This window comes from Stegastes partitus, unplaced genomic scaffold (assembly GCF_000690725.1).
Source record: "Stegastes partitus isolate 25-593 unplaced genomic scaffold, Stegastes_partitus-1.0.2 Scaffold528, whole genome shotgun sequence".
Lineage (NCBI taxonomy): Eukaryota > Metazoa > Chordata > Actinopteri > Pomacentridae > Stegastes > Stegastes partitus.
In genome coordinates, this window is record NW_007578259.1 from 132874 (window position 1) to 149976 (window position 17103).

Sequence of the window (17103 nt, forward strand, 5' to 3'; positions counted from 1 at the left end):
TTTGTTGGTTCTTGTTCAAACATGAAGGTAATGTCCAGAGAACAGATTCAGACTGATATGTTTTATTGAATCATCTTGACTCTGGTGTACAGTTTTAGGCTCTTGTACGATGTGGATGTAAACTTTGGAATGAAAAGCAGCAATTTACATTCAGAGTAATGTACACTGCATGTTTTTTTCCTTCTGTTGTGGTACAGTTAACATATTGAATACCTGTCTGAGAATACAAGGTGCAATCTGAACTCACTTCAATTGGACTTAATGGTAAATTAGATCCAAAGTTTTAAAAGTAAGAAAAAAACAGCAACCAGTAAATATATAAATATACAGAAATTAGTCAAAAGGTTAAATAAGAGAGCACTACCAAGGCTATAAGACAAATATACATCTAGAAAGGAAATAAAACAGAATAATACAAATAAATCAGAAAGAAATTGTTAAGTTTTCCCAAAACTAGTAGTTTAATAAATACATACACTCCCATCAGTTTTACTGGAAATGAGTATCAGTAGATTTTACTTGGTGCAATTAGTTTGTGCATAAGAGACTGGGAGGCCTTTAATGACCTTGTAGGAACATTTAATGGAAGCAGCGATAAACTGGCCTTTTTGTGCAGACGTGGTTTTATAACAACGAGAACACAACCAACCAGGCGCCCAGCAGTTTAAATGGGTCAAAGTTAAAGAGTTAAAGCAGCAAACACCGCTATCTACAGTCTGGTGTCTTGCTGCATTCGGTTATTTACCTCCAGTTCCTCCTTCTAGCTGTCCCGTGATTAGAAGCAGGACCTCAGGGTCGGAGCAGCCCCCACTCCAGAGCCAGCATGGCGTGAGGAGGAAGTCTCTCCTTGGGCTTCTTAAATTTGTCCTTCTCCTTCCGCAGGACCCTCAGCACCTCGATCGGGTCCGTCTTCCCTGTGAACTTCTGCACACTTTCCTCCCTGGAATAAAGACATGAAGAGAGAAACGATAACAAGTGGGAAAACACAAGCTGTGCCAGGAAATGTCCTGATTTTAGAAAGTGGGGATTTATGTGGACGTACAAGCTCACCACATCTGCCCGTTTCACCAACCTGACAAGCAGAATAATTTACATTTCTATGGCACCTGCACACACAGTTCTTCATTATTAGGAGTGTGAATGTACTTTATGTGCGCTATGCAGTCAGCTTTGCACAGTTTCCTTAGCCTCTGTATGGCACCACAGCAGGTTTACAATGGAGCAATCAAGATGTGATCAAAGTCTGGACTTCCAGCTTTCATTTAAGGCGTTTAACGAAAATGTTGCATCAACTGTATAAAGTAATAACAGCCAGTTTTTACATGATTCCCCCATTTTCACAATTTCAGAAGTAATTAAACATCAAGTGTGACCTGTTTCCTCCTTGTTTCATGACATCCACCCATCATCTCTACACCTTAGTCCTCACCAGGGTTATGGGGGGCGGAGCCTATCCCAGCTGACTCAGGGTGAAGGCAGGTTCACCTGGACAGGTAACCAGTCTATCACAGGGCTACACTTAGAGACAGACAACCAAGCACACTCACATTCACACCTACGGACAATTTACAATCACCAATTAACCTCAGCATGTTTCTGGACTGTGGGAGGAAGCCGGAGAACCCGGAGAGAACCCACGCTGCACGGGGAGAACATGGAGACTCCACGCAGGAAGATCCCGGGTGTCCTCACCGGGACGCCAACCGGCGACCTTCTAGCTGTGAGGCCACCGTGCTAACCACCGAGACACCTGCAGCCCCTGTTTCATGACAAATCAGACAAATTAATGTCTGGGGTTGATTCCAGGTGTCTAATTTGTATTTAATATCTGTTCATCAGATTTCCATACGTGGTGTCAAGAGCTGTCGGTCCGTCATGAGGCAGAAAAACCTCCTGTTACAAAAGGACAATAAATTCTAATAACTTGTTTAACTGTACACTAAATTGTATAATTCATCCCACTCTCACCCAACCGGTCGAGGCAGATGGCCGTCCCTCCCTGAGCCTGGTTCTGTCGGAGGTTTTTTTTCCCCTGTGGGGGTTTTCGGTTCCTTCCCACTGTTGCGGACTGCTTGTGGACTGCTGAAGCTTATAGGGAATCCAGATGTTTTGGATTGTTGGGTGTTTCTGTTTCTGCCTCTGTGAAGCGCTATGAGATGACTTGTTGTTGTAAATATGCGCTATACAAATAAAACTGAATTGAATTGAACTCTGACCCTGAGCTCCTGTTTCTGGAACAAAAACAAAGACTAGTTTAGAGCGAGGTCATTTATTGACTTTAAAGTCAGTTTCACCTCTCCCACCCTGTCAGGTTTCACACATATTGTATATAAATGTCTAAACTCACGAGAGGCGAAGAAAAGGGTTGTATTCAAACTCCTCCATCAGGGTGGATGGCACCGTGGGTTTGTCGTCATCATCTCTTGCCTGCAGACACAACAGAGACTGAAGGAACCTGGAGGAGATCCTTATTTTATCTAAAACATAACAGGAATAAGAATGTCCATTTGTTGTCAACAACTTCCATGAAAAGACCAAAATCAACAGTGAATTGTCCCTGTTATGTAGTCCAAGCCTGAAAACAGCTTATTTTCCCCTCTAACGATTAAAAACACAACAAAAAGTCAAATTATTAGCCTTCATTATCCCCACATTACTGTGTTTTGGCTGAATCCCACAAAGGCTCTCATGATTCCAGAAAAAGCCCACATGTGTATTAATTTATTGGTAGAATTAAACCCAGAATTTACTTCTATTCAGGACACCGTTGTTAAAAACAGGAACGCTTCACAGTGCAGACTAACTGTGCCGTTTAGATTTTGGTCTTTTGTTGATGAAAACAAAACCAGAAGTTTGGGGTTTGTTGCTCACCCTGGCCCAGCTCAGCATCTCTTTAACCTTTTCATTCTCTGGCTCCACCAGCACGGCGAACTTCAGGTTCTTGATGGTGTACTCGTGTCCACAGAACACCTTCTACAGACGAACAAAGCCTCATTTAACGTGAGGATTAGATCACATCACAGCTTCAGTGTCTTGGTCACTCTGGGCTTTGTGCCATTCTTAAAACGTCGAGAGAAGAGAGCCGGGCTGCACTCAATCCCGTCATTGTGGCTGTGACTCAGTCCTATCTGAGGTCATGTTAGCTGCCGTTAACCCTGTGAGGCCTGCACACAATCACAGCAAACATCTGACTCACACCCACCGTGTCCTGCGGTAAGGAGCCGAGCACCTGGGTCAGGTTGTGGTACATCTGCTCTGCTGTTCCCTCTAGAAACCGTCCGCATCCACCGATGAACAGCGTGTCCCCTGACAACCAAAGGAAAGGACAAGGAGGTGTGAAAGGAAGCAGCGTTCAGCCCTGCAGCCACACATCACAGCAACTAGTTTGCAATCCAACACGGTTTCATATCTCTAGCCACTCGAAAAATAAGTTATTCAGAATATTGTGCATCGATGCCAGGTGAGGTTGTGCATGTTTGCAGTGTGCTGTGCAGGAATAAGAGAGAAGCCTGTGTCTTGGATTTCAACTGGTTCAGCAGCTCTTTAGGTTTACAGACAAAGACCTGTGAACACAGCGGGCGCGTCAGTGCACTCATCCTCCCAAACAAAGTAGCACATGTGACCAGAGGTATGGCACGGAGTAAACAGGCACCTCACATTGATGGAGCTAAACTGCAAGAGGAGAAAAGACAATATCAAAAGACGATACGGCAACAACAGAACAAGAAAAGCAGCAACACCAGGCAGCGCTTTGACTGAACACGTTTTAGTCCCGTTACTTCGTGGGCACCTTCAGCTCCTGAGCGTTGGTGACTTTATCCGTCAGACCTCCAATCCGATCATCTCCACCGAACACCTTCAGACCTGGGAGCTCCTTCAGCAGCGCCTCATTCCCCCGAGCATGGTCCCTATGAGTGATCAATTATCCAATCAGCAGCGACTTCGTTACATGTTAGTGGCACATGTTTAACACCAAACACTGCTCCTACCAGTGATGGTGCGTCGTGAGGACAGCAGTCAGAGACAAACCTTCTCTCTTCACTATTTCTAGCAGCTGTCAAAAACACACAGATCCTTTTTAATCAAAAACACCAAACATGCAACAATTACATCAATTAACTGTCAACTCTTACATGAATCACCAGCTACTCTGCTAATTGATTCAGTTTTAGGGGTTTTTTGTTGTTGTTTTTTTTTTTAAATAAAAAGTCAAAATTCTTGGACTACAGCTTCTTAAATGTGAATACTTTCAGGTTTCTTTACTCCTCTGTGAGAGTAAACGGAATATCTTTGGGTAGATATTGGAGGACGTCGTCTTGGACTTTGGGAAACACTGACTGACCTGTTTTGACTCTTAACGTACCAACAAACTGATGAGTGAAGTAAAAACTACTGAAGCTCTAAAGCAGCTCTAAACTGTGAACACTGGCTACTGTTCTTTTTCTGATGATGGTAAACTTCGGTCAAAACATGACATTTTTTTGGCTTTAGAAAATTGCAATGGGTATTTTTTCTATTCTGACATATAATTGACCAGAATCGTGATATTCCCCTGAGGTTTCCACCAAAGGAATCAATAAAGTTCTATTCTATTCTTCTATTCTAATCCAGGGCAAGTTAAAGATGAGGACAACACTCATCTTTGCAGACCTGATTCTTCTATATTGACTATCAGTGGAAACACCTACCAGCTGTTGGTTTACCTGTTTGTCCTACAGGATGCGCTTTGTCACTGTTTTTTTTTTTTTTTTGCTGTTTGACTTTTTAATGTGTGATTTTTTTCCCCTTTAATCTCACCAGAACAATCCTCTTTGGTTTAATCCACTGGAGTCTTTTAAAGCATTAATTTAAAATTGGCATCACAAAACTGAGTCTCACTCGGTGAGGAACTGCAGGATCCACAGCTATGGCCAGTTTGCTCTGCTCCTCGATCACCAGGTACATGTAGTTGTCTTCCAGGATGGAGATCACCTTTACCTTCATGGCACCCACACACGCATGCGCACCACACTTGAGGAAGAAGTTTAATTAGTCAACGTTGCTGTGTGTCTGCACCGACAATTATGCATCCGTCATCTGCAGCCAGCAGCAGTTCTCACTCTGCTGCTACCGCGTTAAGCATCAACAGTTAGCAAAATAAAAGCACGCTCCAGCCGCTAGCTCAGAGTCGTGAACACTTCCTGCAGCTTTAACGTCAACAGACAATAGAAGCAGATTGATAAAACAAAAATAAAATAAAATGCAGCTGTACCTCACTGTAACTGCGGCCGTTTATTCCCGTCCGACTGTCTCAAAATTATTATTCCACATTTCTGCATCCAGACCAGGAAGTTATCGCGACATCATCGAGTGTCGGAGCCCAGGCCTTTTAATCGAGCCCGACACATTCAACTCCGTCAACTTGTAGTTTTTCATTCTTTTTTTTTTTTTTATTATTATTATCAAGACAAAGTCATGGTTTGGTCCAGTGGGTTTACTTCATATCAGTAATATGTTCTTGATGATTAAATGTTAAAATGATATATATGTAAGGCATGTTTGAAACATTGCTGTACGGTTTGAACCTTAACATTTATTTATATATGATGGTGTATTTGTATTTACCAAACCTGAAGCCTAATCTGCAGTCTTATTAATCACAAATGTTTTACATACAACTATTACTTTTCAATTTCAACATTAAATATCACATTCATAAAGGGCATATAATTTATATTCAGATTATTTCGTCGGCTAAACCTCAGTATTTAAACTTGTTTGGTGAAACCCTAACGCCGCCTCACTCCTCTGCTGAACAACTATTTGTATTCACAGCTGTTGTTCAAAAATCAAAGAAGAAAAAGCAGGAGTGACTTTACAATTGAGTTCTGGGTGTTCTGCTGATGCACAATAAATACATGTTATATGATTCTAATATTATTATTAAAGTTTTGTTTGAATGAACAACCTGTTTGTTAGATTCTGCTCCGTGTTTTGTGCACCAAATACAAGATGTGGTTACAAATATTAACTATTCAAAGTTCGTTTTATTTATAAATTGCTTCAATGGCGACGCTCTGGTCGCTCATTACCAGAAGTGATGGAGTTAATACGACCTTGAGATGCTTTACGTCTACATTTCTGCTGTACTTTTTTAAACAATTCCATGAATAATACATTTAGTTTGTTGATGTTTCTAAGCACCTGAAAAAACACCACATCTTAATACTTCTGTGATAATCAAATAACATATTACATGTTATAAAATGACACTTTTCATGATTTTCAACGTGTTTGATTCAGTTTATTCGCAGACTTTTGCTTCCAACAAATGCGTTTTATTGCTTTTTGCAGAGAAATTCATGCAGTGTTCTTTGTGAGATTGTACTTTACAGGCAAAAGGAGCCTTCAGGGTATTTAGCATTAACTGCAGACAACAGTAAGTGGACAACGCTGCGCTCGCCGAATGCTTTTAAATACAAGAAGAAATAAAAAGCAGTCTGACATATAAAGTTCTAGACTAAGCGCCTTTCAGCAGATATGAAAATAAACGGCATGAGGAGACATTCTAGGTCAGAATAAAACATTGATACAATTTTTTACAGACCAAGAAGTTTCTACCTGTTGCTTGATCAGCTCCCAGAGGTGGAACACAAAGCCGACCTCTGCTCCCTGATCGGCTGCCTGTCTCGTTTCAGATTCAAACACTGAATGAAACAGAAGTCTGTACATCAATATATTACAACATGGTACTAAATAGACTCTAAAACTCTCTAAAACATTTACGGATTAACAAACTGAACGTGTCATTTTAAAGCATTCAATTAATGGCCATATATTCCTTAAAACTGTCACATCAGTCAAACAAACACAACGAACAGAATGACAGACGGTTTATAGCCTTGTTACGGCTGAAGCTAAAGGATGAACCTTCACTCAGAGTGCATGGAGCAGATCTATTCCAAATGGCCTGGGAGATGAGTTGCAGTTAATTATATTCTTCAGCATATCATTGTCAGGCTGCAGTGTTGTGAGCAGTTCAAACTCTCCACACGAGCGTTCAGGACTTCACTCCTTGGGCACTCGGAAGCCATCTTTTTCTTTCCGGAGACTTCTCATGGTTTCGATGGGGTCCGTCTGCTTCACGTGGTCTTGCACGGACTTCTCTCTAAATGAAAAATCAACAGCAAGTCAGGCATTACTTTGACTGTAACTGTGAGCAAACCACAATCTAAACAACTACCGAGCTGCACATACTTCACTCTCATAAAGGGGTTAAACGTGAACTCATCTGCCAAAGTGGACGGAATAGTTGGTTCTCCGATGCTGCACTTCTCCTACGAAAACACAGATTCATGGAGGTTGTTTGTGTTTGAAATGGTTTACTGGTTGATCACCCGACTGAAGGACGCGACACGTTAAACGAATACCTTTGCCCACGCTAGCTTCTTCTTAATGACTTCATTGTCTGGCTCCACATGACGGGCAAACTTCAGGTTGCTGACGGTGTACTCGTGGCCGCAGTACACCCGCTGAAACACAAACACGCCGCGGTTAGTCAGCCACGCAACTTCAGCAACAAAACTGAGAGTATTTCACACTGACTGATGAGAATTTCATTTTATAATCTAAAACCGAGCTTTAGATTCTCATCTTTACTTCGGATCAAAATGAAGCATTCTACTGATTGCTTCAAGTGTTAAATTATGACTTCAAATAATTCACTTTCAAACCAACACACAGACAGAACATGTATATTTACTGTTTCAGGAGGCAGGCGTCCCAGAATGTCTATCAAGGCTTTGTACATCTGCTCTGCTGTGCCCTCGAAGAATTTACCACAACCAGCCACAAACAGAGTGTCTCCTGCATGGAGCAGAAACAGAGTCCTCAGGGCCTTCGAGTCTTCTGTCACGTGTTTCAGTCAGAGACTACAGCGCCTCTGGTATTATTCAGTATTTATCTGATCTGATTGGACATACCTGTAAAAACAGCCGGCGGCTCGGTGCTGTTTTCTTTGGTCACGTAGTAGCAGATGTGACCGGTGGTGTGACACGGCGTAAACAGGCATTTCACATTCAGTGATCCAAGCTGAGAAAAAAAAACAAAAAACAAAACACCAGTGAGCAAACGTCTGTGATTGGAGGCTTGTATTTGGATTGGCAGTTCACCGATCTCACTTTGAACGTGTTGGAATGAGAAACTTTCTTCGTAATGGCATCGACTCGGTCGTCTCCGCCGTACACCTTCAGTCCCGGCATTATCTTCACCATCTTCTCGTTTCCGCTGGCGTGATCCCTGAAACAGAAAACAATCAGGAACGTCACCGCCCCGAGGTTCGGCAGAGGAGTCGTTTGGTGCAGGTGTAGACGCTTGTTAGCGTGTTTTACCAACATGCTGCTGTGAGTGTGTCTTTGGTAGCGAGCGTATATGTTTGACAGACAGAACGTGCAGCGTACCAGTGGTGATGGGTGGTCAGGACAGTGGTGAGTTTCACGCCATGTTTCCTGACGGCTTCCACAACCTGTTGGAGGCAGAAAATGGTGTAAGTGAAGTTGTCCTAAAACAGACGAGCTGATCAAAGAAAATCAGCGATAATTAGGTTGTCATTTAAGTTATTTTTCAAGCAAGCAAAGCCGAGTTGGTCCAGCTTCTCATATAAAGGTTCTACAGTTTTTTTCTTTGTTTTTTTACATTTTAGGCTGAAGACCTCCCGTTGGATGAACCCTTTAATGCAGAAGCCATGCAAACCCCATCTCATGCACAACATGGATCAAAAACAAAGATCAGTTTCCTGTTATTTCATGTCTGAGTGTGTGTCTGCTACATCTTTTCACATCGCTGTATTTAATCATTAATTGTTCCAATAGTTCTTCAAAAATCTTGTTTATTTATTTGTTTTTAAATCACAAAGGTTTGATTTCATTCTTATTTTCTTTTTCCTTCAGCCTAAACTGTTCTTCTACAGCTCCTTCAAGTTTACACAAGCCAACATTTATATACAACAATAACTTTGTTAGAAAATGTACTTTGGCATTGATTTGTTGTAAGCACACATTTAATATTTGAAATATGTTCATTTACGTACAGTGATTATTAATGACACTGAACTGTCGTGAATCTTTAGTGTAACTGAAGTAAACGTCTGAAAATAAAACTGACAATATAAAACCTGCCATACTGGTATTAGTAGTATTAACGCTACTCGACACCTTTCAGCCACAACTTAAATCAAACTGATCTCATAAATAAACATTAAATAAAAACCCTGAACTTAAGATTACAGAAAATATCATTTAATGCAAGTATATAATATTATAGGATGCATTTTTTGCTTCTGCTTTAAAAGCACTGCTACCTTACGCTACTGACAAAACAGCTTAAGGCTAAAGTTTCATTAATGACAGTTGTGCAGTGATAATCTTCAGTTATGACACATTATCAGCAAAACGCATTTAAAACATCAACAGCAACTTGTGCAATGCTGGTTACTGAATGACTGATTACTGCTGGGTTATTGTTTGATGTGTCTACTTGTAGGAAGCCTTTTATTGCTGCCACCAGTCGGGGTGAGTTAATGATCACTGCTTTACGCTGTTTGTTTAATGGTTGCTGTAGAAGTGGAGGGCACCTTAAAGCAGAATGTGACAGGTGCACACACCTTGATGGGCTCCACGGGGTCCACTATCGCTGCCTCTCTGGACTCTGTGTCGATCAGCAGGTACATGTAGTTGTCGCTGAGCGCTGGGAGAAGCTCGACCCTCATGTTGGTTTGTTCCACCAGATAAGACTTCCTGACGGCGCCGTGGAGCAGAGCGGCGGCCTGGGCCTTGGCTTCAGCTGGGGCTGCACGAGAGAGCACACAGGTCAACATCTGACAGACAGCTGGACCAGTTTTATTCATCTGAAATACACTCATTTGAAGGTTAAAATACATTTCCTGCCACACAGACATGACTTCCAGCAGACACATAAACACACTCGACCTGTGAGCTAACACAACACAAACGTAAACAACGTTAGCTTAAATGCTACTTATTCAAAATGCTTTATGTTTTTTTAGCCAAGCTCCCAAAGCGAGAACCCAGATCGACTGTCAGCGAGCAGACTGAGTCAGAGGGCTGGTGTGTGTTCCCAGACAGGCCAGCTGTGCTCCTCTGGCTGCCCTCACCTCCACACGACAAACATCAACATAGCAGCAGTCAACCAACATCCACGCAGCTAGCTAACATGCTCGGTGTGCGCGTGCTGAAGGAGAAACCCGAGCGGACGTACCGAATTTTAAGACGGTGGCAGCTCCTACCAGAGTGCAGGCACTCCCTACGAGTGACTTGAATAACATAACAGTAGCTATTTCTTATCACATATGGATGAACCAGAAAAGTTTGCTTTTGGTTCACTTCCGCCTCCTCCTCCTTTTCAACTTTACCCTGCCAGGCAGCACCAATCGCATCTGGGGGAGTCGATCGATAAAAAAATCGGAACTGGTTCCATATTTATGAACCACGATGCCACCGTGATGTCGCAGGATGTTTGCTAGTTGATTTATTCTGCTGTGAAGTCATGATAAAGTAATGTGTGTATAATAAATAAGCAAAAGTAATAGTGTTTAATTGCTTTTCGGTTTAGCGCATGTCCCGTCAGGCTCGCCGTAGGTTAATGATCAGTTTAAGGAGCGGTCATCGGTGTCGGTCAAAGTTAACTTAAACTGGTGCTGACTGCTCCGGAGCGGCACGAACCGCACACACGTCTCCACGATGGCAGCGCGGAACATCTCTCACTTCTGGGAGTGGGGCAGGAAGATCATCTGCGTGGGGAGGAACTATGCGGACCACGCCAAAGAGCTGAAGAACGCGATCCCCACAGAGCCCGTGTTGTTCCTGAAGCCCCCTTCTGCGTACGTCAGAGAGGGCTCCCCCATCCTGGTGCCGCTGTACTCCGGCAACCTGCACCATGAGGTGGAGCTGGGGGTGGTCATCGGCAAGGGGGGCACCGCCATCCCCCAGGCCGCCGCCATGGAGCACGTCGCGGGCTACGCTCTGTGCCTGGACATGACCGCCCGGGACGTCCAGGACGAGTGCAAGTCCAAAGGTCTGCCCTGGACGCTGGCCAAAGCCTTCAACACCTCCTGCCCCGTCAGCGAGTTCATCCCCAAGGAGCGCATCCCGGACCCGGCCAACGTCCGGCTGTGGCTCAAGGTGAACGACCAGCTGCGGCAGAGCGGCTGCACCTCCCAGATGATCTTCTCCATCCCCTACCTCATCAGCTACATCAGCGACTTCATCAGCCTGGAGGAGGGGGACCTCATCCTGACCGGGACCCCCAAGGGAGTGTCCGCGGTGCAGGAGCACGACGAGCTGCAGGCGGGCATCGAGGACGTCGTTACCATGAGCTTCAGAGTGGACAGACACGAGTGACAGAGGCTGCCAGTGGAACCAGAACGGAGCCGAACACTCGTGGAGAAGGTCCGTGGATCAGCAGGTGGCGGTGCTGTGCCACCGGCAGCTGGTGTCTCCTGGATCTCTGCAGCCTTGGAAACCAGAACATGAAGGTTAACCTCATCAGTGAACGCAACACCTGGACCAGGGATGAGGAACCTTCACACGTGCTCCTGCTCACCAGTGGAGGAGGAAGAGCTGCAGCAACATGTCATGAACACGCTCTCCATCAGGGTCCAGCATTAACAGGGATGTTAATGAAGCACATCTGCTGTTTTTTTGTTTTTTTGTTTTTTTTTTTACTGTTTTTTGGTGACAATAAAACGAGCATGGCTGTGAGCAGGACACCCAAAGATGTCATTCTGGTTTTTGGGGAAACTGAAATACACATTTTTCACAGTTTTTTAATATAGAGGAGAAAATTAGTTGATAACTTAAGAAGCAAAATGACTGACAATTAAAATTAAAGTTGGATGCATTAAAAGCACCTATCATGAGGCGCTCCTGTCACGTGATTCATGTCTGTATTAACTTGTTGTTTTTAATGCACTGATTACGTCACATTTCTTCTGTGAACAAACCACCGAGTTAAATATGCAAAGAGTCAACATTTTGTTTAAAATGGTCTGAAATGGAAACACTTAACTATAGCTTAGTCTGGTCAGATAATATTTTATAAAAGACAATAATCACATATCGGACCATCAAACTGGCTTTAAAAACACTAAACATGAAATGCATCACAGACAATAATTCACTGATGTTTCTGATAAAATACAACCTTATGGACAACTCCCCTGTTCCAGCCACTATAATGATAATGTTGAGTTAGTGCAGTAAACATATCACATCTAAATGATAATATGACGATAACAGCATCATCTGAGCTGTTCACACCAGAGGAATGACTGTTTTGTGTCCTTCTGAGGAAATTCCCTACAGCTGAACAACACCGACTGCATTTATGTGGCGCGTCCTTCAGAAGCTTAAAACTTCTCCTCAGATGAGTTCAAGTTGAGAAAACAGTGGTATTAGTGAGGGCGAGTGGAACGAGGCACGGTTTGGCTCCGGCTACCTGTGGTCGAGCTTAAAGCTGGAACATACTTCGCTGCTTGTTGGCTTAGCTGAGATGTGTTTTCCTCTGAAAGTTTGACGGGGTCACGCTCAGACGCCACACTTCTGCTGCAAACTAGCATTTGGATAAAAGTTTAGATGGAGTTTTTTTTTAAAAATCTGGTTCGTCTTCAACAGTCTGATGCACATGAATGAGCTCCCACAGCAGCAAACTGGAGCATTCTGTGTTCCTCCAGTGTGATTCTGACCTGCAGGCTGTGCACCTTCACCAGAACCACATTGTTCTTGGACTGTTTAACTTATGTTCCAGGTTCAGTTTCAATCCTCCCACAGGCTTCTCTGTTTTCAGGATCAATCAGGGAGCCTCCATCAACCTGTCCCAGGCCAGTCTGCTGTAACCTGAGTCTACGTACATCATCTTCCCACACCTGCAGGCTACGTTATCTCTGAGACTCGCAGTGCCGAGCGCCGGCCCTCAGGGGACTCTGGGGTTATACGTGTCCATCATTAGAACAGCTATGACAGATTCAATTAGATGTGGGAGCTGGGAAATGCTGCCGCGGCCTGTTTCTCCCCCTCGCAGGGTTGAAGCGGCGCACAATCTGGCGTGTGCTCACAGGTGTCGTCCTTTATGAGATATGAATCACACTGTTCATTGTCCCCATGTGACTGGAGGTATTACACCCTCACAGGCTCTAACAATGGCTTCAAAGCTCCAGCTCAGCTCTGGTTTAGCGTTCACCGCGCTAACCGGCACATTGTCACCGAGCTAAGAGCCTGAGAAGGTAAATTTGACGCTTTCAAGGGAAAGGGGATTACACCGATCGAACGCACAATAACAGTGATGTCACTCGTGACATGAAATCCAGCCAGGAGGTAACCGAGCCGGACGGCAGAGCTTTGAGAAGGAACCTCGTGTTAACAAGATGCGTTTTCCCAGAGATGCTAGCATGGCTGCAGGAGGAGCAAAGTGAGACGGCTTCATGCAAACTGCAGATCATCCTCAACCTTCAAAGCTGAGCGATTCGGTTACACAAACTTAGAAGCACTTGGCAGGTAGGTCGCTCCAAGCATTTGGGAGCGTCTTCTGCCTCTTGGTGTAATCCTAAACTGACTCCATGATGCCGAGATCAGGGCTCTGCAGAGCCCTTAACACATCAACTGTACATACAAAGTGCCTCAAACCTTTGCACACTTCCTCAGTAGGCATCTAATGCAGGAAAACTGAAACACCGGCTGCATGTGAGGTGCATGAAACGGCACAGAGAGAACGAGATCACCGCGGCTTGTCTTAGATCTACTGCAACATTCTGTTTGTGACGCTTTACAGCAGACGTGTTGCTGCTGAGAGCCGTCAGCTGCAGGTGATTGGCTCAAATCTGTCCGGTTCACACGGAAAACAACTCTGACACCAGCACAGGTCTGAACATGTGTCATGTTCTAAATGGTTCCTACACACACACACACACACACCTTTGTTTTTGATTATAAAATGTCCTGACACTGATTTACTCAGGAGGTCTGCAGTCTTTTTATCCTAAAAGCTTTCTGAGGAAGTTCTGGCAACGTTTTTTTGTGGTTCTCAGAATGTTCTTATAAAAAGCTAAAAGCGTTAGCTGAATGTTGCATTGACAACGTCCTTCCTTTGTTATCATGAATATTTTATGGAAGAATCACCTCAGAGGCAAAACGTGAAGATGTCACATTAGAGAAAAGTCTGTCATCTGGAAAACATTTTGAAAACGTTTCTTGAATGCTCTTCTTTTTTACTCTCAAAAACATACGGTGACAACATCCAAAACCTGGAACTTCTACATGCTGGAGTCTGTTCCTGATAAGCTGCTGTGACTCCTCCTTCCTTCTCTCATGCTCATCTTTAGGCAGACTGTTGACAGAAACTAATCACAGACCCCACATCATCGCAGCTCTCAGCTTCTCTTACTGGCTTCTAGTAAAACACAGAATCACTGGAGGTTTTTGTTAATAAGGCACCTGGATGTACGAGGATTAAATCCAGATTACATGCCGAGTAAACACAGCTATGACACCAATGATGCTGTTTTATCATTTAAATCTCTGCATCTGGAAGTTAATCAGCATGTTTTAAGTCTCGACGAAACAATATCTATGATGTTAACGAAGCCACGTATTGGCAGAAAAAGGTTTAACATGGTTTTATATTACATGCAGCCCTCCTTCCTCGCCTTCACTCAGCTCTTTTCAGTCATTTAAAATCTGCATTATTACCTGAACTGTGCTCCATGTCTGGATTCCTGACTGTTATTCTAGAGCTAAATATTCTACATATAGCCTCTCGTTCCCACTTTAAGTCCAGAGGTGACTGTGCTTTCCCCATTTAATCAGATCTGCTGATCCTGTGGTTTGTTTTAAATGGCTGCTGAAACTCATTTATATACGTTCTTATAAACACTCCCTGTGTGCCTTCAGCTTTGTTTATCTGGGTTGTGTGTTGTAAGTTGCATGTGTGTATTTGCATCTGTTTGTGTCTGAATCTGTGTATTTTGTTGTGTGTGTGAAGCACTTTGTGATGGTGTTTTAAAAGGTTTTATACAAATAAAACTATTCTTGTTAACATGAGTTGATTGAAAGGCGTCTGAACATTTGAAAAGATTTCTGACTGTCTGTTAAAGGTGGAACAAAGCATCATCCGTTGACATCCTACACGTGGAAGTGTGTTACAGTTTGGTGATGTGTGTCTGTCTTTGTGTTCACAGAATGACCGTTCGTGATGTCTGGCTTTGCGTGCCGCTCTGTATGTCACCAGACGGGCTGTGGTGCGGCTATTCTGGGAAAAAAACCACCAACACGCACAACCATTGGAAGGACTGAGTCAGAGAGGATGCATATGACATGTCGCATCAAAGAGACGTACACTCAGCCGGCCAGGAAATTGATTTTATTTCATTTTTGGAAAAGCTACACTGCGTGTCAGGGTGTGTGTGTGTGTGTGTGTGTGTGTGTGTGTGTGTGTGTGTGTGTGTGTGTGTGAATATGCTCTGGTGTTTCCCCATGCGTCCTAAATAGTTGACAGATTCTGACCGACCTGCACATTAGCGACAGCAGAGCATTAAATGAATCGATGGTAACACCGCAGAGGAAAAGCAGGAACCAACGTGTGATGTTTTCACAGGCCAAACTGTGGAGCTGTAATTCACTCTCACAGAATCCTGAATGGGGCCTTTGACAAATTAAAGCGAGCCATGCATGAAGCCCAGGTGCTGAGCGCGTTAACACTCTGTTTGAAGGCTAAGTGGGTATTGCCCCGTGGAACAGGCTGCAGCTTTAACAACTAAACTCAAAGCATTCGCTGCTTCCACACAGACGCAGCCAAATAAGAGCCACTGCTCCTCCAAAAGTATTTCCAGAAGAATTGTTGTATTTTTCGTGTGCAGGCTTTCCATCCATTTGGCAGCAGTGTCTCAGTTTGAGCCTCATCAACCAAGTGCAAGCTTCACCATAAACTTTGATTGTTCAAGTTTTCCAATCAAGGCCCAATAAGCAGCCTGGAGCTGCTGAAGCAGCAGTGGAAGCTGAAAGACAATGTAGTAAAATCCGATTGTAAAAGTTCTTAATCCCATATCCCTAAAAGAGTCACAGAGTTTGGATGGAGCGACCACGACTACTTGAAAATCCCTCCAACCAAAATTTCTCTCTCATCAATTAAAGCTGGAGTCACAAATTTAACAAGATGCTGTGAGGCCCAACCACAAAGAAGAGAGAAAATCCCCGAGCAGTTCTCCCCTAAATCGACTGCGGTGCGGCTGGAAAATGTGTGGAGTCCTCAGTATGAACCACCTTCATTTGTGGCCACTTTTACACTCTAATCCTACTTTTAATCTGTTGTGTAGAAATCAGCTCCCAATTTTTCCCCTTCAGCCTCCAGAGTGTTTCTGATTATGCGCTCATTATTCAAAAATAAGAGTCACCGCACAAAATAGACATCCCTCATCACGTCTAATCTCAAGTCACAGTGGGCTGTAACTCGGTCCACATTGGGCCATTTTCACTCATGCAAACAAATCCACAATGTTAGGAATTGATGGCACGCATTAAATTGTGGGTGCAGACCGGTGGGAGCTGCATGCCAGCCAAAGCTAAACAAATTACTGTTCCCATGACACGGGATGATTTGGAGTTATACGAAGCTGTAATTTATTGTCTTTGCCTTTTAGCTGTTGTGAGTGCTTCTAATACAGAATACCCTGCGTTTCAAACAAAATGTAGAGAAAACATACCCTCCTGCTAACATCTGGATTCAGTGCAAGTGTGGAGAATGACATCAGTCTTTATTTTAAACTGCTGCGAGCAGCTTGGGCCTGAAAGTGAAAAGGAATTACCAACAGCTCTTTTTCTGAATTACGAGCAGCATAATTGGTTAAATCTGCTGCGAAGGAGCCACATAACTTTGAATATTACAGACAAACAGAGGAAACAGGTCATGGGTCGGCACTCGGGACCAACGAGTCGCAGTAATAAACAAGATGTGAATAATAAGTAACATAAATAAGTGGAGATTAACAACACATTGCTGTGATCGATTATAATGATGCATCTGATGTGATGAAGAATTAAACAACCCATCTGGACATGT

The 17103-nt window shown here is 43.6% G+C and overlaps 3 protein-coding genes across 5 annotated transcripts in view; 1 reads left to right on the forward strand and 2 right to left on the reverse strand.

The window, feature by feature from the left end:
- Nucleotides 1-46: 46 nt before the first annotated feature.
- LOC103361736 (hydroxyacylglutathione hydrolase-like protein) lies at nt 47-5335 on the reverse strand. 2 transcript variants are annotated; one of them, XM_008287907.1, is made up of 9 exons: nt 5252-5335; nt 4879-5010; nt 3990-4054; nt 3791-3908; nt 3564-3672; nt 3203-3306; nt 2872-2973; nt 2348-2427; nt 47-940 (listed from the first exon to the last, which is right to left on the reverse strand). In XM_008287907.1, the coding sequence occupies exons 2-9, from the start codon at nt 4981-4983 to the stop codon at nt 790-792; spliced, it is 834 nt and encodes a 277-aa protein (XP_008286129.1). In that variant the 5' UTR covers nt 4984-5010; nt 5252-5335; the 3' UTR covers nt 47-789. The 2 variants fall into 2 exon arrangements, with proteins under 2 accessions (XP_008286129.1, XP_008286130.1); XM_008287908.1 differs by lacking the exon at nt 5252-5335 and having other exon boundaries at nt 4879-5236.
- Nucleotides 5336-6258: 923 nt separating this feature from the next.
- The window catches only part of LOC103361740 (hydroxyacylglutathione hydrolase, mitochondrial), a 16604-nt gene continuing 5759 nt past the window's right edge, over nt 6259-17103 (reverse strand). The window contains exons 2-10 of one of the 2 annotated variants that reach the window (XM_008287913.1): nt 10255-10335; nt 9641-9825; nt 8439-8503; nt 8160-8277; nt 7962-8070; nt 7742-7845; nt 7410-7511; nt 7237-7316; nt 6259-7147 (exon numbers count right to left, since the gene is read on the reverse strand). In XM_008287913.1, coding sequence (XP_008286135.1) covers nt 7048-7147; nt 7237-7316; nt 7410-7511; nt 7742-7845; nt 7962-8070; nt 8160-8277; nt 8439-8503; nt 9641-9825; nt 10255-10321 — 930 coding nt within the window. In that variant the 5' untranslated portion in view covers nt 10322-10335 and the 3' untranslated portion in view covers nt 6259-7047. Of the gene's footprint in view, nt 7148-7236; nt 7317-7409; nt 7512-7741; nt 7846-7961; nt 8071-8159; nt 8278-8438; nt 8504-9640; nt 9826-10254; nt 10389-17103 lie in introns of those variants that run through there. The other variant, XM_008287912.1, reaches the window with a different exon arrangement.
- fahd1 (fumarylacetoacetate hydrolase domain containing 1) lies at nt 10505-11904 on the forward strand. Its single transcript, XM_008287911.1, has one exon. It carries the CDS (start codon nt 10737-10739, stop codon nt 11394-11396), a length of 660 nt encoding a protein of 219 aa, XP_008286133.1. The 5' UTR covers nt 10505-10736; the 3' UTR covers nt 11397-11904.